Raw genomic sequence first — 23,382 nt, 5'->3', positions numbered from 1 at the left:
CTGGGGCTCTCCACAAAGGCAACCAGCATTATCAATTTCTTGTGTGTAAGCTGCTTTTGAATTACCCAGTTTTAAAGCAGTTAAGATCGTACTTTATTGGGCTTCCCAGTCCACCACTCATCAAACTGAGGCACAACACAAAAATCAGTGGCCCAGGAAGTAGCATGAGGCCGCCTGCAGAGTGCATCTCTGCCCAGGGCTGGCAGTGGGATCACTAGCTGTCATCAGTGCTAAGGGGCTGCTCCCTCCCAGGCTGCACTGGCGGCCCACGTCCAGCCCCCACCCCTCAGCAGGCACCTTGGATCCACTCACACATCCTCACTCCCTTCAGCTCTAGGGAGTCAGCCTCAGACTGTGCCCTCAACTTCCATGAGTGGCTCCTCCAGGCTCTAGGTAACCCTGTGCTCCCGGCTGCCCCTTCTCCACTTTACCTTCTTGTCTGGCTGGACAGGGGCCTGTAGCTGGGGCTTGTGGGGTCAGGGCCTGGTGATGGTGATCTGACCAGATATGGTGCCTCTTAGCCAGACTGAGTAGCCACACAGGTAGGGTCCACCCTTCTCCACTCCCATCCTCAGTGCAACCAGAGGCCTCCCTGCTCACCTCCCCTCCCCATCTCACCTCCTTTCAACCTCTCCTCCCTTTCTTTTCTTCATTCCTTCTTTCCCTACATATTCATCTGGTGCTGTTCAGCAAACATTAACTCAAATAGGAAGTGGAAAGTGGTAAGAATGGCGCAAGGCCGAGATGAATGCTGCTAGGAGAGTCCAGTCTTTGAGACTGTTCTTCAGCAGATCCTGCCCTTCACACCCTGGCCTTGTACCTCCTGCTGGGTGACCTTGGGCAGGTCACTTAGCTTCTCTGAACCTCCCTTTTTCATCTGGATAAGGAAGGAAAGGGCAGTGGTAAGGATCCAGAGGACTGGTGAGAACCTGGGGCTGCCAAAGGGCTTTCTAAAGAGAGGGGGACAGTTATGTGGGGTGGGAGGGGGCAGTCCTCTTCCTCTCAGGGATTGATTATGACTGTGGGGGGAGGGCTCTGGGGACAGACAGGGTTTGGGTTCAGCCTTAGGGCATGGATGGGGGAGGGGGGCCCCTTTGGGCACCTTGGGCCCAAAGCTACTGCTGCCTCTCCTGCCTTGGCAAATGCCTTCCCTTTTCTGTATTTCCACACTGAGGTGGACCCTTGGCTTTGTTTGTTTTTTTTTTTTAAGTAGTGACTTTATTTTTAAATAATGATAGATGTTTAGCATGCAAAATTCAAGTAAAATGGACGAAATCAGAGAAGAAAGCAACAAACCACCCCTCAGTCCCCCTACCCAGATGTCACCAGCTAGTTATCTGGTCCACATACCTCTCTAGGCACATAGACAAAGAAGGGGGACAGGGGAGGGACAGAATGTTTTATGAACATGGGGGAGATGCACACTTTAATTTGGCTTTAGGCCAGCATTGTAAAGAGGCTGTCAGCCCCCAGAGCAGCCCCTCTCATCTGTTCACCACCTACATGAGGGTCTGGAAGTGGGGCAAGGGAACTCCTATGCCAGAATCCTTCAAACTTCCCAATTCAGACAAATTACAAAGGGGGAGCTGGTTGAATTACAGATCTTCCTTGACTTATGATGAGGTTATATCCCAACAAATCCACCCTAAATTGAAAATGCATTTAACACACCTAACCTACTGAACATCATAGCTTAGCCTAGCCTAACTTAATCGTGCTCAGAACACTTACAGATGGACAAAAACATCTAACACAAGGCCTATTTTATAATAAAGCGTTGAACCTCTCATGTAACTTATTGAACGCTCTATTGAAAGTGAAAAACTATGGCTGGCTGGGTGCAGAATGGTTGTAAGTGTATCGGTTGTTTATCCCGCTGACTGCATGGCTGACTGGGAGCAGCAGCTGACGATTACTGCATCTCTCGAGCCCAGATTCCAAGTACGGTTTCTACTGAATGTGTATTGCTTTCGCACCATCTTCAGGTCAACCATCTTAAGTTGGGGCCTGTCTGTACTACATTCTGGCTCTAGAACAGTGGCTTTTAATCTTTATGGACCAAAACCTGAGACAGAGACAGTCACACATAACTGAAACAAAAGTCTTATGAAACTCATGTGTATCCTTATGGCATATCCTTCATACGCTCTGATATTTTCTGTCTATACAATTCTGTTCTATTAAAAAAACAAAAGCTTGTCCGACCTACCAAATTGATGGCACAGCCTGAAGTTTGAAACACGTGGTGAAAAATGGTGATTTCCAAACTTGAGCGCCCATCAAAATCACCTGCAGAGCTTATTAAATCACTTGCCAGGTCCACCCCCAGAGATTCCGATTGAGGAGATCTGGGGAGGGGCCCGAGAATGTGCATGTCTACCAAGTTCCAAGGTGCTGCTGCTGCTGTCCTGGGACCCCACTGTGAGATCCCACCCTCCTAGAGTATGTTTTAAGACAACACACTCCCTTGGCAGAGACTACCAGAGGATTTACTGTGTTCAACAGATGAGAATTGCTGATGGCTAGCAAAGAATGATAAGTCTCTGGCATTTTTGAGGATGCTGATCAGGCACTGTCTTTGGGATCTTAAACACTCACCTACCAAAATTCATCTCACTATTAGTATCAACTGCTGAATGTAGAAAAGGTCTGCTAAGCAAAGGGACATTTATGCCCAACCCTGTTTGAATTGCCTGCCTCTTAAATCCCAAGCCCACAGAACATAAAACCCTCCCAGCTCTTTTGAAAACACTGTTCTCTAGGCAATGAAAGGCACCATTTACTGTGCAGATTTCACCTTTCTGTTTTTCTAAAGGAAAGAAGGTAGGTCAAGCATGACCACCCCATAGGGAAAGCCCTCCCCCAGCTCCTGTTGGGGTCTGGTGGATTTCATTATCTGTCCCTGGACTCCCAGCTTTAATGGGAACCTCTTCCTGGCCTTGCAGCTGAGCCCCACATCAGCAGGGGCTTTCCAGACTGCTGACTTCTGAGACCAGCCTATGTTCCAGGATATCTCGGCTCCTCCAACCAGGGGACTCAGCCCCCACCCCTAATCCTCCCCCTTCTCCTTATAGCCTTAGGGCCCCTCCCCAAACTCACAGTCCTCCAGAAGCCAGCCCTCAGCTGGGAGCAGCTTCGTGAGGGAGAGAAGTGTTAAATGGGCACAGAGCCCCTCTGTTCTATTAACAATGGCCCGTTGATTACTGAATTCTGCCGGGTTGGCCCCCTTGACTGGACTTCGGAGAGAAGGAAGGACTCCAGCCCCCTAGGCAGCTACTCCTGGGTGTGAAGTTGATTCAGAGGCCAAGGCCTCTGCCCACAGAACCTCATTCTTCAGGTTCTGATGCAGCAGCAAGAAACCCTCTCACCCCTCCCAGCCCATCCCAGGGGTAGTTTGGGGCCCCAGGAGTGATTCACTGCAGTTTAATTCAACAAACATCTATTGAACAGCTCCTGGGCACTGAGGTTCAATGCTAAGTAGCTGTGGGAATAAGAATAACTGCTGACATGAATTCACTGCTTATTATAATCAACCCCACCCTGGCTGCCCAACAGAGTCACTAGGGAGCTTATAAAAATTCCAGTGCGTAGACACCCACCCGACTCCCTGCCCAATCTTCAGGAGTGAACCCTAGGCACTCTTTTGCAAAAGCTCTCAAACTTTCCCTTGCCCGGCTGGGATTAAGCATCACTGGTCTCCCATTGGTTAGACACTATGCTGAGCACTTAACTTGTAACATTCCATTTCATGGGGTCCATGATTGTGGAAGGCTGAATAATGACCCCCCTCAAAGATCTCCACATATGAATCCTCACACCTGTGGACACGTTATTTCACATAGTAAAAGGGACTTTGAGGTGTGGTTAAGGATTTTGAGATGGGGAGATTATCCTGGATTCTCCAAGTGGGCCCAATGTAATCATCAGGGTCCTTCTATGAGGGAGACTTGACTACAGAAGAGGAGTCCAAGTAATGTATTAGGAAAAATTCAGCCAGCCGTTGCTGACTTTGAGAATGGAGGAAGGGACCATGAGCCATGGAAAGCAGACAGCCTCTAGAAGCTGGAAAAGGCAAGGAAGAAAAGTTCTCCTAGAGACTCTAGAAGGAACCCAAGCTTGCTAATACCTTGATTTGAGGCCAGTGAAACTGATCTTGGACTGGACATTCAGAACTGTAAAATAATAAATATGTGCTGTTTTAAGCTACTGAGTTTGCGGTAATTTGTTAATACAGGGCTATTACTAACCCCATCTTATAGACGAGGCACAGAGAGGTGAGTCACTCACTTGGGGTCACACAGCTAGTGACTGGCAGAAGTGCAACAGGAAGAACTCAGGTGTGTCTGACCCCTTAGTCCATGTTCTCTCAACCTCAACGCATCGCCCCTACTTTGCGGCCATACAGACATGGGTTTAAGTACCAGCTCTGCTATGTTCTGTCCTTGTACCCTTTGCTAACAGTGGGCCCACTTGGCGAGAGGGGAGGCTGCAGGTGGGGAAGATGTGGGGGCCACTTGGGAAGCTAGGGTCAGCCAGGCTGTTCTCAGGTAGAACACCATGTATAAGAGTCTGAATTTGATTCTGGAGGAACAGAGCCTATAGGTTCCACCCCAGGTCGCCTCTGCTGCGTTTCACAATGCTGCCTCAGACTTTCAGGCCCACTCAGGCTCTGGGATCTGGCTCTATTGGAGCAACCATGCTCCTGTGCACAACTGCAGGGTTGGGGCAAGAAGCAAGGTGACATTCTACTTGTCACCTACAGCCAATGACAGCTGCTTATCTGGGATGGCCACTAAGCTCCCGTTTCCTGAGAAGCCAGCACCGGCCCAATGCCTCCAAAGCATGTTTCTTCAAAGACTCTCCAATAGCCTTGCATCTGGGGCCATGTTTGTCTCTGATAGAAGGAGCGTGAGATAGAAAGAGGTCCAGAGAGTTGTTCAGAGTCGTACAAGTTAGTACATGTCCTAGAAGACCAGTTCCTGGCCAGGACTCTGATCTGCCCACCACGTACAGCTCCTGCCTTTTGGCTAAATCTCCTGCTCAGTGCTAGAGAGCCGTGGTTGAATTTACGGGCCATGGAGACAGACTGCCTGGGTTCAAATCCCCACTCTTCCTTGTAACTGAGGGAAAGTTGTTTGTCCACTGCCTTAATCGGGGTGGTCAGTACGATCTATTTTTATCTACTTATTCCTCACAGGGTTGTTCTGAGGACTCAATATATTTATGTGTGAAGTGCTTGGAACAGTGCCCACTTCATTAGGAGTGTTAACTTCTGTTATTCTTCAGCTCCCCGAGGATGGAGACTGTCTCTCCCTCCCTCTACTCCCCTTGCCTCTTCCCATGCTTGGCCCAGAGCAAGGGCTCAGCAAATGAATTTACTGGCTGAATGTGAGCTTTATCAGCCAGAGGTTCACTAGGTACTTTCTCAATTACATTCACTTCTAAAATTTCCACCTTAGTTGCAAATTCTTCACCTCCTTCTCGCTTGGGAACCACAGAATTGCCATAAAGTGTCCTGAAGCTTGCTTTGCCCCTTGGTAGGTCCAGTGAGCAGTTCATAGATAACCTAGATGTGCTTGGGTCTCACATACCCTGAGTGACGGTGTTGCACAGTGTGGCTGCCAGGATCTCCTCTCTCCAAGGCCATGCCTGAACCACCTTCTGAGGCCCCCCTTGGATCTCTGGGCCCTGAGGCAGCACTGAGTCCTGTGTGGCCTCCCCACTCCTCTCCAAACTGGAGCTCACTGCTGGTCCTCCAGCTGATGAAGGGGTCAGATGTTGTGTCATCCCCTCCAGAATCCTTTCCCATCTTTATCTTTCCCCTGCTGTGGGGATAGGCTTCCTCATCATTTTACCTCCTCAAAAAGCCCCCAAGTTTGTCCTTACACTTGAAGAGACCCCAGGAGGGTGGCCAGTCCATGTGTCCCAAAAAGCCAGACTCAAGAGTTCCGGATTGGACTCTGCTCACTCACTCCTGCCCCAGGAAGGCCATTTCTGCTCAATCTTACCACCCACCTCCAGCTCCATTTTCCAAAGATCTCTTTAAAACTTGTTTGCTATCGTAGGGCCTCTTTTTTCTTTTCTAGTTAATTACTTTTTTGTTTGGAGGTACTGTAGATACCCGTGCAATTTTAAGAAATAATACAGGATCCCATGAACCCATTACCCAGTTTCCCCTGATGGTGCAAAACTCTAGTGCAGTATCACAACCAGTCAAGATACAGAACATTTCTATCACCATAAGGACTCCTCATGTTGCCATTTTATAGCTATGCCCACTTCCCTTCCACCCCCACCCCTTCTTTAGCTCCTGGCAATACTAACTTGTTCTTGTCTCTTACAATTTTGTCATTTTTAAAATGTTATATAAATGATACATGATGGAATACTACTCAGCCATAAAAAAGAATGAAACAATGCCATCTGCAGCAACACAGATGGACCTGGAGATTGTCATACTAAGTGAAGTAAGCCAGAAAGAGAAAAAAAATACCAAATGATATATATACCAAACATACCAAATTCCACTTATATGTGGAATCAAAAAAAAAAAATGATACACACGAACTTACTCACAAAATAGAAACAGACTCACAGATGGAGAAAACAAACGTATGGTTACCAGGGAGGAAAGGGAGTGGGGAGGGATAAATTGGGAGTTTGGGATTTGCAGTTACTATTAGATATAAAATAGATAAACAACAATGCCCTACTGTATAATACAGGGAGCTATATTCAATACCTTGTAATAGCTATAATGAAAAAGAATACGAAAATGAGTGTGTGTGTATATATATATATACACATATGTATAACTGAATCTCTACACGTACACCAGAAACTAACACAACATTGTAAATCAACTATACTTCAATTAAAAAAAATGTTATATATGGAATCACACAGTATGTCACCTTTAAAAACAATTTTTTTATTGAAGTATAATTGATTTACAATGTTTCAGGTATATAGCAAAGTGACTCAGTTATACATATACATACATATTCTTTTTCAGATTCATATGCTTTTTTTAGGCAACTGGCCTCAAACTTTCCCTGCTGTAACCCCCATCGCAGATTATGTTCACACTCAAGACACACTCCAATGGACTTGCCCCAATTTTCCCCAAACCCAGAAATCATTTTGTGGGGTAGCCCTAGGACTTAAAATTTTGGCTCTGATTCATAAAAACATATAAAGGCATGTGAGTAATCATATAAAATTAGCCATATGAAGACCTTTGCCAACTGTGCTGCAGAATGGATTGGTAGCAGTTCTGTGCAGTGTCCTAGATGCTCTAACTCCACCGCCACTCTCGTTCATGCAAGCACCAGCAAAGCGAGAAAGAGAAAGAGGGGAAAGAGAGGTGAAATCATAAGACCTTTGCATCTGTTGCAGTTCTTTTCAGAAGCAAATTTCTTTCTTGCAAATTTTGATGCTTTAACTATTCTTAGTAACTTCACTATTCATTGTCATCTGTGGTGTTCTGTTCAGTAAAGGGCTGTATGTGCTAAATGAAAGGCTTGGAGGAATAATGTACAAGGCATGTGTGCTTGAATGGAGGGGTGAGAACTGGAATTGGGGCTGGCATTGGGGGGTGATGTCAGATAGCAGAATGCCAAATGGGTGGTGATGAATTTTGTTTGGTAGCCAGTAAGGATCCTGTAAAGTTGGGAGGGCAGATTGGTTTTTATCTCACATGCCAACTCTAATGGATTGGCACTGCACTGAGAAGGCTAATGAGGCTACATTTAGTCCCAACTAAAAAGAGGATGATGATTGATTAGTGATGTCTGACCCAGGCACAGGACTACTGAGTGGTGGAATGTGTGCTATTTGCCATCCTGTGTTGAAGATTCTTGAGTGGGCTAAGCTATAAGAGTCAGAGTGATAAAGTTGGGCAGGACCATCACTGACCTGCATTGTAATTCAAGTTTTGTCACTATCCAGTTGTCTGCCTTGGTCAAGCACTTCCCTCCTCTGAGCCTGAACTGCTATAGATGAAAAACATGGAAGGGTAGATAAGAAAATTTCCAAGCCCTTTCCAGTCCTGCCATTCTGCAGTTTTAGGGCAAGAGCCATATTTTTTGCATGATTGGCGGGGTGATGTGTAGGACAGATTTCTCTTAGACCTCTCTAAAAGAAATGCCCTCCTCAGACTCACATAGTCAGAGGCAAGGACAACTGGAGTTGGAAAGCCACGCTGCTTTGTGTAAGGCTGTTGGCCTTAGCCACTGTGGACAACATGATTTTGTCCTGGGGGCAAAATCCACTGGCATTCAACTTGTCCTCGGCCTGACAGCTCTGAGGCCTGAAGCCCCCTGTTCATAACAGCCCGAGTGGAGACAGCTTTTCTGCAGGGTCCGTTGTCCTGCCCCAGCCCACAGCTCTTGTCCCTTTGCAGCCACACTCGTCAGCGAGAGCACTCAGCACTTCCTGGCCATGTGGGCCATATGGAATTTGTGGGCAGTTTTGGCCTGTGGGAAAGCTGGGGAGAGAGCATACTTAAGGGTTCTGCCTATGGTGTTTCTGGGTCTCTCTCTGGCTGCCCTGCTGCCTCAGGGCTACAGGTGACTGCAGTGCCTGGGATGGGGAAAGTCAGCAAGTTTACTCCCAGATGAGACTGAGAATGAGGAGGATGAGAGGCCCAGGGCCAAATGCTGTCCCTAAATGAGCCGTAGTGGCTCTGCCTGAGGGACATTTCCAGCTGTAGTCAGCCCAGTCACTGTTTCCTTTCTTCATCCTGGTATTTTTAGGGGACTCAGACCCCCTCCCACCCCCACCATTCCAGCACTCACCACCAATCACAAGCCACAGAATCTGCTGCATCTGTAAAGACAGGGCAAGCAGTTCCTCAGTAGGACCACTTACCACAACTTGGGCTTGGGTTAGAGTTCACTAGCATCTTCTCAATGAATTCCCTGTGACCACTGAGTGTACAACAGATGCTATAAGTGTCCCATTTACAGATGAGGAAACCACTCAGATTTAAGTTCCTTTCCTAGCGTCACAAGGCTTCAAAGTCAATACATAAAGGCAAGGAAGTCAAGCTGCATAGAGATTCACTTTTAACTTGTTCAGACTTCCAGAATGTCTGTGTTCTCTCTCTCTCTCTCTGTCTCCGTCCCTTTCTCTGTCTGTCTCTCTCCCCATCCCTCCCCACCTCCTCTATACACAAGCACACACATATATATAATCAATAGCGTATTAATCAAGCATCTTCTACGTGTCCAAGTATTCCACTAGCACTGGGGAAGAGGAACTACAGGAAACCACAGCTAAGTCTTCAAGACAGTGTATGAATCCATTCTTTCACTTCACAAATGTTATTGAGCCCTGCCATGTGCCAGGCATCTGCTGCCCAAGGAAGGAACCAGGGGTCCTCCAAAAGCCCTCTGTTCACCTCCCTCCCCACCTCCGCCCATATGCATCACTGTTTATGAATTCGTTTTTTTTATTGTGGAAATATATATACCATAAAATTGGCTTTTCTAACCATTTTTAAGTGTACAGTTCAGTAGCATTAAGTATATTCACGTTGTTGTACAACCTTCACCACCACTGATCTCTAGAATTTTTTCATTTTCCCAAACTGACATTCCATCCCCACTAAACACTAACTCCCCATTTCCCCTCCCCCCAGGCCCAGGCAACCACCCTTCCAGTCTTTGTCTCTCTGAATTTGGCTCCTCTAGATGCCACATGTAAGTGGCATCATACAGGATTTGGCCTATTGTGTCTGACTTATTTCACTTCATAAACTCACAGTCCTCAAGGCTCATCTAAGATGTGCTTGTCACAGGCACCACGCTGGCATCCTTAAAGTCCCACATGTCTATCCTTCCTCTTCTGCACTCTGGCCCCACTTGCTCAGGCGGCCTTCTCTCTCCTGGACCAGTACAGACGGGACGGCCTGGTCTCCTGGCCTCTGGGCCTGCCTTCTTCTGATGCATTTTCCACACCACTTCCAATCTTATACTTCTCTTTTTTGAGTTTCATGTTGGATTTTAAAACTTATTAAAGTGGTACTTGTGTATGGTTGTCAAAAATTCAAAGACTACGAAAGGGCATAAAGTAAAAAGAATGATCACTTAATACGCCGTTTTTGCAGCTGGGCATCAGCATTTTTAACCCTTGCATGGCTTGCATTCATTGTGCCCATGCAGTTCCTCAGCCAGCCCCGTCTGCTGAGACACTCAAGCTGCTGCTCACATGTTGGATTTTCAGGGCTGGGTGCACATCCTTGGCCATGATTGTTGGCCCACTTCCAGGTTAGTTCCAAGCAAGCCAGAGGACTCCTCCCAGGCGGCCCAGCTGCATGGTTAGGGGCATCCTGGACACCAGCCTCAGCTGCAGCTCCTGACTGGACAGGGGTAGCAGAGCCCAGAGTAGTGGGTCAGCTCCGACCTGGCCCAGGGCCCAGGGTTCAGCGTGAGAGGCACAGGAAGTACCTGTGCTGACAGGGAGGCCGGGGACTGTTCTCTAGGGCCCCATATCCATGCAGCTGTCAGCACTGGGGTTTGCACAGGATGTGTTTCTCACACAGCTGAGCAGGCCCTGATGAAGTGGCCGTGTCAGATGCGGGAGAGAGCGTGCTCCCCCACACGCCCGTACAGCAAGATGGGGCTGAGGATCAGCGGGGTCTGTCCCGGCCAGGGCTGGCTCCTTGAGTGTCTGTGGCAGCTCCAACCCTGCCAGGCTGGCCCTCAGCCCTGTGGTCCCCCTAGTGGCTCTGGCCCACAGCTTCTCACAAGTTCTTGGATGTCCACAGTCACTCAGGTGACACACACCTCCACCTTTGGCTGCATCTACTCTGTCTCTGTCTTGGCGGAAGTTGAAGTTTAACATGGTTTGTTCCTGAGAGAGGAAGCTAGAGCCCCGGGCTGTGAGGGGCTTGGGGAGGAATGATGGCCCCAGGCTGCACAGGAGAGCCTCCCTCGGCTAGGCCTTCAACCATTTCCTTGTCCTCTCATTCCTCCTCTTCTTCCTTTCCTCACTGGTTCGTCCAACAACCTCTGGGTATTTACTCTCCTATCTGATACTAAGCTCAAGATATTGGGGGGCCCTGGTCTTTCCCAAGCCAGCTCTGGATGTCCCAATGTGAAATAAGACCTCGCCTGGACAAGCCACTGGATGGACTCCTGCGTCCTCCAAGAAAAGATCATCTGCGAGCTTGTGTGCCCCTTCTCCCTGTCCTGCCCTCTGTCTCCACTCTAGGGGACCCAGAGACAACCCGCAGAAACCCTCCCAAGGTCTCCCCTCCCAGGTGTTTGGTGACACGGCACGGTTGGGACAGCCTCCCAGCCAAAGGCTGCGGCTTATGAGTCAGTTCAGAATTTTCCCACAATGGGCTTCACTGCCCCCATCTCTGCCCAGGGAGCCTCCTCCATCTCAGCTCTTGGCCTCTGTCAGCCCAGGCAGCTCCTCCTCCTGCCTGGTGGAAAGGCTGTGCGCAGGGAGGGCCTGCCACAGCTGAGGCCCCAATCCCTGCTGGGTTCCTGGCCCTGAGCAAGTGAGGGGAGTGGAGCTTTGCTGCCTGATGCAACGTCTGGCAGCGCCCATCCCTTATCAGGGCTCCATGCACAGCAGACTCCGGGACCCTGGCTCCCGTGGGGGAGGCAGGAGTGGGCTGCAGTCCATCTGGGGCCTCAGTGGAAGGCCTGGGGAAGCCAGGGGCCTGCCTGGGAGCCATCCAAGAAGAAAACTGTTCTCTCATGTGGGTGCCTTGCCAGGTCACGAGGGAGGCTTGAGCAGAAAGGTCCCCGAGCGGAGAGCAAGGTAGGGAAGCCATGCCTAGAGTTTAGAGCCTCAGATCACAGCCTGCTTCCTTTCCAATGCTCCCTCACTAGACTGCCTGGGATGCCTTCGCTGCTTTCTGCCCTCCCCATTATAAGCACAGAGCTGTAGAGGCTTGAACTGAAAGCCACAGGCCTAGTTTCTCTATCCTCAAAATAGCATCCCGGATTGATATAATTCAAGAGATCAACATATGTGAAGCCCCACGCGTGAAGTTTTGCCCACGGTACACACTCGTAGCACACACTTATAGTATATACCTACAGTATACACTCAACACATGCTTGTAGTACAAGCTCAGGGCAAATGCTCAGCACAAACTCTCAGCACAGGGTCACGGCGCACATGTGTGGTTCACTCAGGGAACCACGGCTTTTTCTTCTTTCTCTTTATATTGTCCATCAACTTAGAACAATTAAGCATCTCACACTGGGCTAAATGTTTTGGAAAAGGCATTCATCTCTTCCTTCTACAAGTATTCTGGTGCACCCACTCTGCCTGGTACGCATGGAGCAGGGCACTGAGGTTCTGGGGGCAAAAAGAACAAAGGTTTATCCAGTGTCACAGATGTCACAGGGGTTTCATTCGGAGGGGGTTTTCACCCTTGCTTCTTCCTTTTAGAGCAACACCGGGAAGGTTCTCAGAACCCTGTATTTGTGGCAGTCAGGGGGCTGGGACAGTGACTCAAAAATAGAAACAGTGCTGGAAGGGAGGGGAGAGGAAGGTTCAGGAGCTTTGTCATCGTCGCAACCAAACTTCTAAATCTTATCAAAGATACTAGACCCCGCAGAGAGAGGACAACGAAGATAACTCCCCCTGCCCCACAACTGCTTTTTCTCCCTCTCCCATGCACCAGATACTGCTCTTCACAGCAACTTCATGCAGTAGGAACTGCCCTTTCCATGTCACCAGTGAAGAAACTGAGGCCCAGAGAAGCTAAGTCACTTATGCAATGTTACACAGCATGGTAGACATGCAGGAGGACTAGAGCCCAGGACTTCTGGTCCCAGCTCCTTCTGCTTCCCTCACATCATAAAAGCAGGCAACTCTCAGCTGACCCAAGAGGGCAGATAGCCAAGATTTCAGCCCTTTGTGGTCAGAAGACTCAGTATTGGGTCTCACCCAATACTCCCAGCAGACAGGCAGCCTCGCACCCCCACCCCCAACAGGCTAACCTGGCTGCATAGGGAACGCAGCTCTGCCCAGGATTCTGCAAACTCATGCTGACAGCCTACCAGGCACCAGCTTCAATGGGTTGACTTACCAGTGATTTGCTGGGCAGCAGGTATGTGGCGGGTCCCATTTTAGATGCTGGTCTTCACTTCCAAGAGCTTGCAGTCTGGGAACGAGAGATAAACAGACCATTAGCTGGAAAAGTCCTACCATATGTGCTACAGTGTGTGTGTGCCAGGGAGCAGTCACTGTGGAGCATCAAGGGGCCTGAATGACCTGGATCAGGGAGGGGGGATCAGGCTGCTGCTGGAGGACCCGTGTGCAAATTATTTAACTTCTCACAATCCCAGTTTCTTCATCTGTAAAATGAAATGGGCTTTTGTGAGGATTTGATGAGGAAATGCAAATCAAGTGCTTAGCATGGCATCAGGCACAGAGCAGTAATTTTATAAATTTCACTAGATTTCATCTACCCATATCCTTCAAGCTGGCTCTTTCAACCAGAGTGTAAGCCCCTTGAAGGCATGGGCTGGGTCTGCTTGTTCACTGCTGTATCCCCATTGCCTAGACTGGCACATAGTAGGTGCTCAGGAAATATTTGTTTAATGAGTGCATGGGAAATGAATGGCCCAGAAGAATTTGGAAGAGCCAAGAATATTCCAGTTGACCTTGAACTGGCCTTGCAGCTCTCTTCCCTCCTGACTCCTCTCCACCTACTCACACTCATGAAGCACCCCAGCACTCTGCCAGGAAGAGCTGCCCGCTGCCCTACCACCACTCTGTCCTGCACAGCTGGGGACCTCCACTCCGGCTGCCAGGGTACACATCTGCCTTCTCACAAGTAGAAACCTGGCCTCACTGCTTTCCCTAGAGGATAGATTTTCTGGCTGTCCCTGAAGACACTTCCATTGTGTGACAAAGGTGCAGCCCTGGGACCCTCCTTCCTGCCCTCCCACTCCCCTGTCAACATCAGCTTAGAAGAAATCAATCTTTCCCAGAAAGAAGGATGGTCCTGGATGCCATGCATGAGATCCCAATAAGATTTTTCCATACTGGGAGCAGACTGTCTCCCATGGTTGAGGGTCCTTATGGAGATAAGGATAGACTTTTGGAAGAGGGGGTTGTGCTGGAATTTGGGGCTTGTGGTGCAGGGCAGGTATGTACGATGGTGAGGATAAATGAAAGAAATGGTGATTCAGGTTCCAATGGGCAATAGTGAATTTGCTCCAGCTTTTAAAAATATAGACACCTTCCACTGAGAGTCATTTATTCCTTTAACTATTTTGTCATTTAGCAATCATGCATGAGTGTCTCCTGTGTGCCTGGCCGAGTGCTAAGGGATTATGAGGGGCCCGGACAAACTCCCCGTCCTCCATGAAGGGATGATCAGCATCAAACAAGTCATTACAAGTGGGTCTGCTTTATGACAAAGTCTCAGGTGCTAGTAAGAGTCTCTGTAGTGTGGTGGGGCTGAGGGAGCCCTAACCTATCCCTGGGGAAGCTGCCTCACAAAACTGAGACCTCAAGGCCGAGGCCACGTGGAGGATTTTGTTAGAAATCATGTGCTACAGTGAAAACCTTTAATTAATTTTAAAAAATGTACACACCCACATGGTAAAAATTCTAATGGTGCACAATGTTATATAGAAAACTTAAGATTCAACCCAGCCTTCTCTCCTAACCTACTGTCCCTCTGTTACAAGGCCAATTGTACCTAGCATTTATATTTTTCTCTCCCTTAATTTTTTTTTTCAAATGGGAGCATACTACATCAGAGATACTCAACCTGGGATGACTTTGCATCTCCCCCCTGCTCAGGGTCCATCTGACAATGCCTAGAAACATTTCTGATTGTCACATCTGAGCAGAGGGGATGATACCGTTATCTAATGTGTAGGGGCCAAATCATGTGCTAGGGGCCAAGGATGCTGTTAAACATCCTACAATGCATAGGACAGCCCCCACAACAAAGAATTATCTGATCCAAAATAGTAGTGCTAAGATTAAGAAAACCTATCCTATATAAACACACTATATCTGCATCTTGCTTATATATTTATATATTATTATATATATAAAATTTTCATATACATAGTAGATTGTTCACATTAGCATTTGTAGATCCACCTCATTATTCTTTATGGCCTCATAATAATCCATTGCATGGATGCGCCATCATTTTTTTTAAGTGTTTGCAGTCTTTTGCTATTGCAAACATGCATACTGCAAGGAGGATTCTTTTCCATATACTTACCATTGAGTCATGTATGAGGTCAAAGGATAAATTGATGGAGGTGACAGGGGTGAATCAGAAGGCTCATTGCATTTTAAATGACCTGATTTCAACTCTCTGGGGCACAGTCCATTGGGGAGTGGGTCTGGGTGCTAAGCAGGCCTTGGGGTTCCCAAAAGTCTGGTGGAAGAGCTCCTCTTTGTTCTCATCTACAGACAAGGGTGTCCTGACTGCCCATCTCTCCACAGGACCAGGTGTCCCCCACCTGAACGACGAGCCAGGTCCTGAGTGATGCCCCCGAGCTGAGTGCCCACGACCCCACCCTTCCCCATGGAGAAAGGACTCACTATGCCTCAGGACTGCCGACACTTTCTGCACAGCCTGAGAATGAGGAGCAAATACGCCCTTTTCCTGGCTTTTGTGGTGGTGGTTTTTGTCTTCATTGAAAAGGAAAATAAAATCATATCAAGGTGAGGGATGCAAGCACAAGTCTTCCTTATCAAGGTGGGGGGAGTAGGGGCAGAGAGGTAGTTATAGGGCTCTCATATGTATATGGGAGTCTGTATGTATATGGACCTACAAAGGCAGTCCTTCAACCAGCAACTACCAGGCCCACAGGCTATAAGTCATGCCCACATCCTCATGACTGCACAGTAGTGAGACAGGCTCTGGACTCAAGCAGCCTGGGTTGGAACCCTGACTCTGGCCCTTCCCAGCTGTGAGAGCTTAAGACAAATTATTTCACTTTTCTGTCTTAAATTTCTCTTCTGTAAACTGTGGGGAATGATTGGGCTTGCCTTGATGTGAAGATTAAATGAGAAAATGTAAAAGCATTTAGCCCAGTGCTTGGCATGTAACTGGAGTCCAATACTTGCTGGCCATGGTTATTATTATTAACTTACTTCCTGACCTAGAATGATGCCTCACATTAACAGCACATCCCTCATATGAATCTGAAGTCATGGACGAGGGTGAGGCAGGGTCCTGGTACAGACCTGGTGGACAGAGCTGCCATGTGCAATTGCCCAGGTTGTGTATTGTTCAATTCCAGGGGTGTGCACTCACATGGGCTATGCTGGGAATACTGCCACCTAGAGTTGGCAGTGTACCACTGTATGCAGTGACCCTGCCAGTGGGCCTGAGCACAACCTCTGCAAGAAAGCATCAACCAAGATGGGTAGGTTAGGAACTGGGCTGCCCAGTAGGCATTATATGAGTGCCCTGCCTGGGTGTCTCAGCATGGACTGTTCCAGTTTGTGCCAACTGGGTCCTATTGCAAGTGCCTGCAACTCTCCACCTGAGGATATTCTCTCCACCCGCACACTGGCAAGCCAGAAGTCCTGGGGAATAAATGCCTCTGAAAGCAGCCCTCAGGCAAGGTCAGCTGGGAGCTTCATACCTCTTGGGTGAGAGACTCCTAAGGTGTGTTCTACCTACCCTGTAGCAGAGCCATTTGCCCCAGGGGTAGCCTGCTCACCCTTAGGGACTTCCTTTCCTCCCTGCCTCACATCCCTACCCTGCTAGCAGTTCTTCCTGTGATCGTGTCCCAAGTAAACTACTTACACTCAAATCCTTGTCTCAAAGTCAGCTTCCGGGTGATCAGCCAGGGATGCGCCTTCTGGTGGCACAGGGGATGGAGTCCCCGGTCAGTCACTGATCCCTTTGTCTTCACAGGGTTTCAGACAAGCTGAAGCAAATTCCCCAATCCCTGGTAGATGCCAACAGCACCGATCCAGCCCTGGTCTTGGCTGAGAACGCATCTCTCTTGTCCTTGAGTGAGCTGGATTCGGCCTTCACGCAACTACAGAGCCGCCTTCGAAACCTAAGTTTGCAGTTGGGCGTGGAGCCAGCAGAGCAGGCTGGGGAGGAGGAGGCGGAGCAGGAGGAGCCCCGCCCACCCGCCGAGGCCCCGCCCAGGCGCCACGTGCTCCTCATGGCCACTACCCGCACCGGCTCCTCGTTTGTAGGGGAATTCTTCAACCAGCAAGGCAACATCTTCTACCTCTTCGAGCCGCTGTGGCACATCGAGCGCACGGTGTCCTTCGAGCAGGGCGGCGCCAATGCCGCGGGCTCAGCTCTGGTCTACCGAGACGTGCTCAAGCAGCTCTTCCTGTGCGACCTGTACATCCTGGAGCATTTCATCACCCCGCTGCCCGAGGACCACCTGACCCAGTTCGTGTTCCGCCGGGGTTCCAGCCGCTCCCTCTGCGAGGACCCCGTCTGCACGCCCGTCGTCAAGAAGGTCTTCGAGAAGTACCCCTGCAAGAACCGCCGCTGTGGCCCCCTTAACATGACGCTGGCTGCCGAGGCCTGCCACCGCAAGGAGCACATGGCGGTCAAGGCCGTACGCATCCGACAGCTGGAGTTCCTGCAGCCACTGGCCGAGGACCCCCGGCTTGACTTGCGCGTCATCCAGCTGGTGCGTGACCCCCGCGCCGTGCTGGCCTCCCGCATGGTGGCCTTCGCCGACAAGTACGAGACCTGGAAGAAGTGGCTGGCCAAGGGACAGGACCAGCTGCGGGAGGAGGAAGTGCAGCGGCTGAGGGGCAACTGTGAGAGCATCCGCTTATCGGCCGAACTGGGCCTGAGGCAGCCGGCCTGGCTGCGGGGCCGCTACATGCTGGTGCGCTACGAGGACGTGGCCCTGAGGCCGCTGCAGAAGGCCCAGGAGATGTACCGCTTTGCCGGCATCCCCCTGACCCCACAAGTAGAGGACTGGATCCAGAAGAACACGCAGGCGGCCCATGACGGCATCTACTCCACGCAGAAGAATTCCTCGGAGCAGTTTGAGAAATGGCGCTTCAGCATGCCGTTCAAGCTGGCGCAGGTGGTGCAGGCCGCCTGCGGCCCCGCCATGCACCTCTTCGGCTACAGACCGGTGCAGGATGCCGCCTCGCTCTCCAACCGCTCCGTCAGCCTGCTGGAGGAGCGCGGCACCTTCTGGGTCACGTAGGGAGCCCAGAGCGGCGAGCACCCCTCCTGGTGAAAGTCCCACCCTGCCTGCCTCACCCAGGCAAGCGGGGAGCCAGCCGGCAGCAGCGCCCGCGGTGGGTGGCAGGGAGCCGCGCAGGAAGCAGGCAGCACTTCCGCTGGAACGCCCGCCCACCCCCCCGTAGAAAAGTAGGTCCCCAATCAGGTCGCTTCCCCGCCGCAGCTGTGGGCCTGGAGTTTCTGGCTGAGAACGGAACAGTGGCCGGTCCCTTTGAGGGCCGTCAAACCCAGACCTAAGGGGCTGTGGTCACCTGAGCAGGCCCAGCCAGGCCTGGGCCTATTGACAAGCCTTTCTCACTCGTTCCCTCTCTCTCATATACACACACACATACACACACAGAAACATACATGAAACACACATAGATGCCTAAAGACCCTGTGGGCCAAAGTCCACACATAATTGAAAACCAGAAGGGGTTCTGAGCACTGGCTAGTTGCAGTTAGACTCCCTGCTGTACACAGTGTCAACCTTTCAGTTTCTGAATTTCTCCACGATCCAGTGTGGCATCTGGGTGGGTCCCTGGGAGGAGAGATATCAGCTTTGTATAAGAGCTACAAAACACATGCAGATAAAGACAAATACCTACACTCACACCATATACACAGACAGAAAAACATCCTAATAACACAAATGTACACACACATACAGACACAGAAAATCTTCCCTGTTGCTTTATGCCCGCAGTGTTTATCTGTATCATACACCTAAAGAGGAGCCTTTAATTACATTTTTAGAATGATTTGAGGGTGAGGGAAGGAAATACAATCAGGGGCCATAACCCTGTTCCGCATCCAAGTTTGAGGCTGAACGGTGGATACAGAACTGCCAAGTCCATGGCATCTGCCTGCCTTAGATTCTCGTGGCTACCTCCTCTGATCCATTCATGTCCTTGCTGCTAGCAGGCAGCATGTTTTGAAATGGCGTGGCCAACCCTCACGTGACTGCAGCCCAAAGGCCTCATCCCAGCTCAGCTGGCTTCCCAAGAGCATGTCCATATTTGAAGGCTGCCTCAGGACTGACTGGCAGAAGTATTTGTGGTCCCTGGAGGCAAAAGGCAGCTCACGAGTCCTGCCATTTCCAGCTAGGCCTCTGTGGGGCAGGGCCCAGAAGGAAGTACAGAGTGCTGCTCTTTGAGGGGAGAAGTCACATCAGGATACCCCCTCCCCTGAGAAGACAGGGGACAGAGGTCAGCCACATGGTTGGTCGCCATGGTTATGTGGTTAGTGTCTGAATTCCTCCTTTCAGGCTCTGGGAAGAGCATTGCTCAACGTGGGATGGGCTGAATGTTTTATTTGTTTCTTTTTTTTTAAGTTATTTATGGTTTGGTGTCTTATTTCATGGCTGTGTTTTCAGGTTTGTTCCTACAGAAGTGCTGCTTGGAAGCAGTCTGGGCTTGAGGGGCTGAGGGGGCCTGGGAAGACCAGTTGGGAGCACTCTGACTCCTGCTGAAGGGTGAGGAAGAGGAGCCTTCCCCTAAAAAGAGCAGAACCTAGGTAGCCACATGGCAGCCCACAATGCCCCACGGGCTTTTCTGTTTGAACCCATGTGGAACAAATCTCAGAAACCACGAGGGTTCTTTGCTGAGTGTCCAGAGGCAGCATAAATTAGTAGTCCTTACCCCCTTCCTGAGAAGAGGCCAGATTTGAAAATCTCTCCCGGGTCCTAACATATTTTCTGAGGGGTCAAGGGCCTATGACCAAGGAGCAAATGTCCCCAAAGTGGAAGCCTTTCCCCACTCCCACCCCAAACTAGGGAGTGGAACTCAGTACCACCTCAGAACTTGCAGGAAGCTGCAATGGCTCGCTAAGGGCTGTTTCTGATTTCCTGGACAATCTCTGTCAGATCTGTCCCATTGTCAAACCCAGAGGGCTGGGTTTTATTTGGAGTATTACAGACAGCAGGGAAATACAGGATCTGAGTCCAGCTGGTATTGCCATGCGGAAGGGAGGGGTGTGTCCTGGCAGGAAGCCAGCCTTTGAAAAGGTGAGGATGGTAACCATCCTGCGGGATCTGTTACAATCAGTGTATTTGAGCTGCTAGGTCTCCATCACCATGGATTCAGCCAATCAAGGATGTCTCTAGGTTTTCTAATCCAAGAATAAATTGTGCAGGGAACTGGCTCTAATTTGGGGTGCAAAGGGACTCCAGCTCTGAAAACTTGATCCTGGAGCAGAGTGAGGCCAGGATGTTACTGGCAGGCCCAGAACTGCTGGCCATTCTGTCCCAGCCCCTTTCCTGCTCCCTCCACTGTTCCCCACCTGGGGGTGTGTGGGTAGGGGCAGGCACCTCTATCCAGAGCCCTTCCTGGGGCTCTCCTGGTGTGGACAGCAAACTTCTTCCTTCCTTCCTATATGCCTCTGGGGCCCAGGCCTCCGCCCCGAGCTCTGAGGACTATGCCAAGAATGGACCTTTGGGACTTCTCAGGATATTGACAATTTGTACACTGCAGGTTGACTTAACTTATTTATTTTGTGTAAAGGAAGAGACAAAAAGTATTTTATTATTTGCAGGGACTCAAAGCTGTACCCAAATCAAGAAAGACGAAATAATAATAATAGAAACTGTTCACTTCATACATACGAGGACACTCCAAGACGATTCAGAATACACAAGAGGACAAAACTGAGAGCGTGGGAGTCACGATGGCAGCAGGGTATTTTTTTAGCTCGATTTCCTCTTGTTAATTTGAAGATGTGACAGTCAGGCCCTTTCTGCTGTATTACCTTTGCCCAGGTGTCTGAAATAGGACACAACTCAAGTGAGTGTTGCCTGGGGCCCAGCAATGCACTGGGAACCCTCAGGGTTTAAGGAGGACAGGGTGGGGTGACTACTGACTCCACACTCTGTACTGGGACCTGCTTGGAGTCATGCCTGAGGGGCTTTCAGCCGGGAGCTGGGCTGGGGAAGGTGGTCCAGCCAGGAACTGGTACCTCCTGTCCCAGCAAGACCAGCCTGGTTTCTTTGCTCTCACTTGCTCCCCCAGGAGCCTTGCCCTCCACAGCACCCACCTGCCTGGAGACAGAGGGAGCAGTTGAGGCCTCACCTCCGCCAGCCGCCAGCTTCCCCAGAACAAGAGGCCCATTCAGCAATGAGCGTTTACTCATTTTCTTTTTCTTCATGAAGACCTCTTTAGCCTGGCCTATATAAAAAGTTCAGAACATTCCAGGCCCTGGTGAGACAGGGCAGTGTCCAACACCCTCAGGCAGTCGCCACTGCTGCCCATTCCTGGCTTCTCCGCTGGGCCTTGTTTGTAAACAAGTGGATGAGGACATGGGGGGAGGGGTCTTTGGGAGCAGGATTTTGGGGGGCCAGAATTCCTGAGACCCACGGGAAGGGAAAAAGCAGCAGCAGATGTGCAGGTCTCTGTAGCCCCTGCAGGTTATCACCGAGTTATTACTAAGGTTGAAAGACAGGAGCAAGTTCTAGTCTTTCGTCCCTTGATGCAATGCACTCACTTGAAAATAAGTAACTAAATAAACAGAGAAAATGTTGGTCTGCCAGTACCCTCAGCCTGGGAGCTATGCCAGAGGGCTGGCCTAAAGGGGCCACTGCTGGCCAAGCCCCTAAGGGCAGAGGGCCCACCCAACCCGTTACAGGGGCATCGGACCCTTCCACCTCTGCTCTCTGTCCAGCAGGAGGTCAGGGGCTCCCTGTCCCAGAAGATGTATGCTTGGCTTAGACAGCAGACAGGAGATGTAAGCATCAGATGGTCTGGTCCTGACCCTGCAGATCTCTTCCAGCTCTGGGTGATCCTGTCTCACACTAGGCCCTATTTTAACTGACTATAGGGCCTGTCCCTTGATAGGCCCTGGATTATGAAGGACAGAGGCAGAAGAGTGGATGGCTGTGTCCCGAAGGCAGTCTCTCCTCACTCCCATCCCCAAAGGTTGAGAGCAAAGGTGAGTTCCTGACAGAGCAGGGGTTGGGGGGACAGATACCTACAGAAGCCAAGTGGGTCCTGTCAATCTACACAAACTGAAATGAGCATCCTCTGAAATCCAGAGTTGGTGGGTAGTAGGTAAAGATCCTACGACGTTCAGGGGGAGGGAGAAAACCCTCTGAATGCAGCCATATACGGCCTTTCAACTGCCCATGGTTTCAGGAAGAGTGGAAGCTGCCTTCTACCTCAAAAGGATGAAGTAGGATTGGCAACTGCAGATGTCTTAAGAGCTTCAAGATCCTTTGATCTTGTGACCTTTGTCATTCCATACTGTACGCGGAGGACTACTTAGTTATGTTTCCAAGGTTACCATGATGCCATCTTCAGGCCCTAGCTCATATTGTAGACCATATTTTATTTGTATTTATTTGTCATAAAATGATCCATGTACCCTGTTTCCTCTAACATTGGTCTTGAACTGGGTGCCCCCCTAAAGCCTCCATTTCATCTGTACATTCTAGGCCAAGTCTGCCTGGCTCCCCTGCTCTCTCTTGGCTCCTGCAAACTCTTTTTGCCAAGACCTCAACCCTATGTCATGTTTCATGGCCACATAGTACTGACACCCCCTCCATGACCATACATGGCCATGGTATGTACATATGTGTCCACACGTGTGTATGTGTAGCATGTAGCTCAATCTGCTCGGCCATGTTGCTCCCAGCCCCCTTGCCATCAATGTCCTAGATGTCCTTGCCATGGCTACAATCTCCTGGAAACACAGGGGCTGCCCTTTGGCGAGCTGTTGGCCACCGCCAGTCAGGATCTGCTTTGCAGAACAGAATGTGAACCCATCACCTGATGGCTTACTTGACTTATTTAATTAAAAATGAAAACATGCAATGAGAAAAATCTGAAATGTGTCTTTACCTTCTTTTTTGTGTTTATTCCCAGCAGCAATTGGGTTGTAAAAATTAACAGGAAAATTTGTATGTCAATTGTATCTCAATAAAGCTGGGGAGGAAATAGAAAAAAAAATAAACAGGAAAAAAAAATTAGCAGCAGTAGGAAAGGGGTAACCTCCAGCATGAAGGTCAGAGAAATCCCTGGCCACTCCCAAGGAATGGAAGGCCCAGGGAGATATGGATAAGTGCTGGGGATATGATGAATGTTCCTTATGTTACCAGGATGCAGAGCTGGTGATTAGTGTTCGGAGCTGGCTGCAATGATGAGGCCTGAGACAGAAATACCCAGGCATCGTAGGGCAGGGACAGGAGTGTTAGCTAGAGGTCAGGAGGCCCTGGGGACAAG

At 49.8% G+C, this 23,382-nt stretch overlaps 1 protein-coding gene across 5 annotated transcripts in view; it reads left to right on the top strand.

Annotated features, from left to right (window-relative positions):
* The window catches only part of CHST3 (carbohydrate sulfotransferase 3), a 34,603-nt gene extending 11,613 nt beyond the window's left edge, over positions 1–22,990 (top strand). For 3 of the 5 annotated variants that reach the window (XM_031461105.2, XM_031461106.2, XM_010984191.3), the window contains exons 2-3: positions 15,451–15,672; positions 16,877–22,990. In XM_031461105.2, coding sequence (XP_031316965.2) covers positions 15,533–15,672; positions 16,877–18,155 — 1,419 coding nt within the window. In that variant the 5' untranslated portion in view covers positions 15,451–15,532 and the 3' untranslated portion in view covers positions 18,156–22,990. The remainder of the gene's footprint in view (positions 1–15,450; positions 15,673–16,876) is intronic. The other 2 variants (XR_010381926.1, XR_010381925.1) reach the window with 2 other exon arrangements.
* The last annotated feature ends 392 nt before the right edge of the window (positions 22,991–23,382 follow it).

The sequence above is a fragment of the Camelus dromedarius genome, chromosome 8 (genome assembly GCF_036321535.1).
Source record: "Camelus dromedarius isolate mCamDro1 chromosome 8, mCamDro1.pat, whole genome shotgun sequence".
Taxonomy (NCBI): Eukaryota; Metazoa; Chordata; class Mammalia; order Artiodactyla; family Camelidae; genus Camelus; species Camelus dromedarius.
The sequence above is the reverse complement of the archived record's forward strand: the minus strand, read 5'-3'. Positions and strand labels throughout refer to the sequence as shown.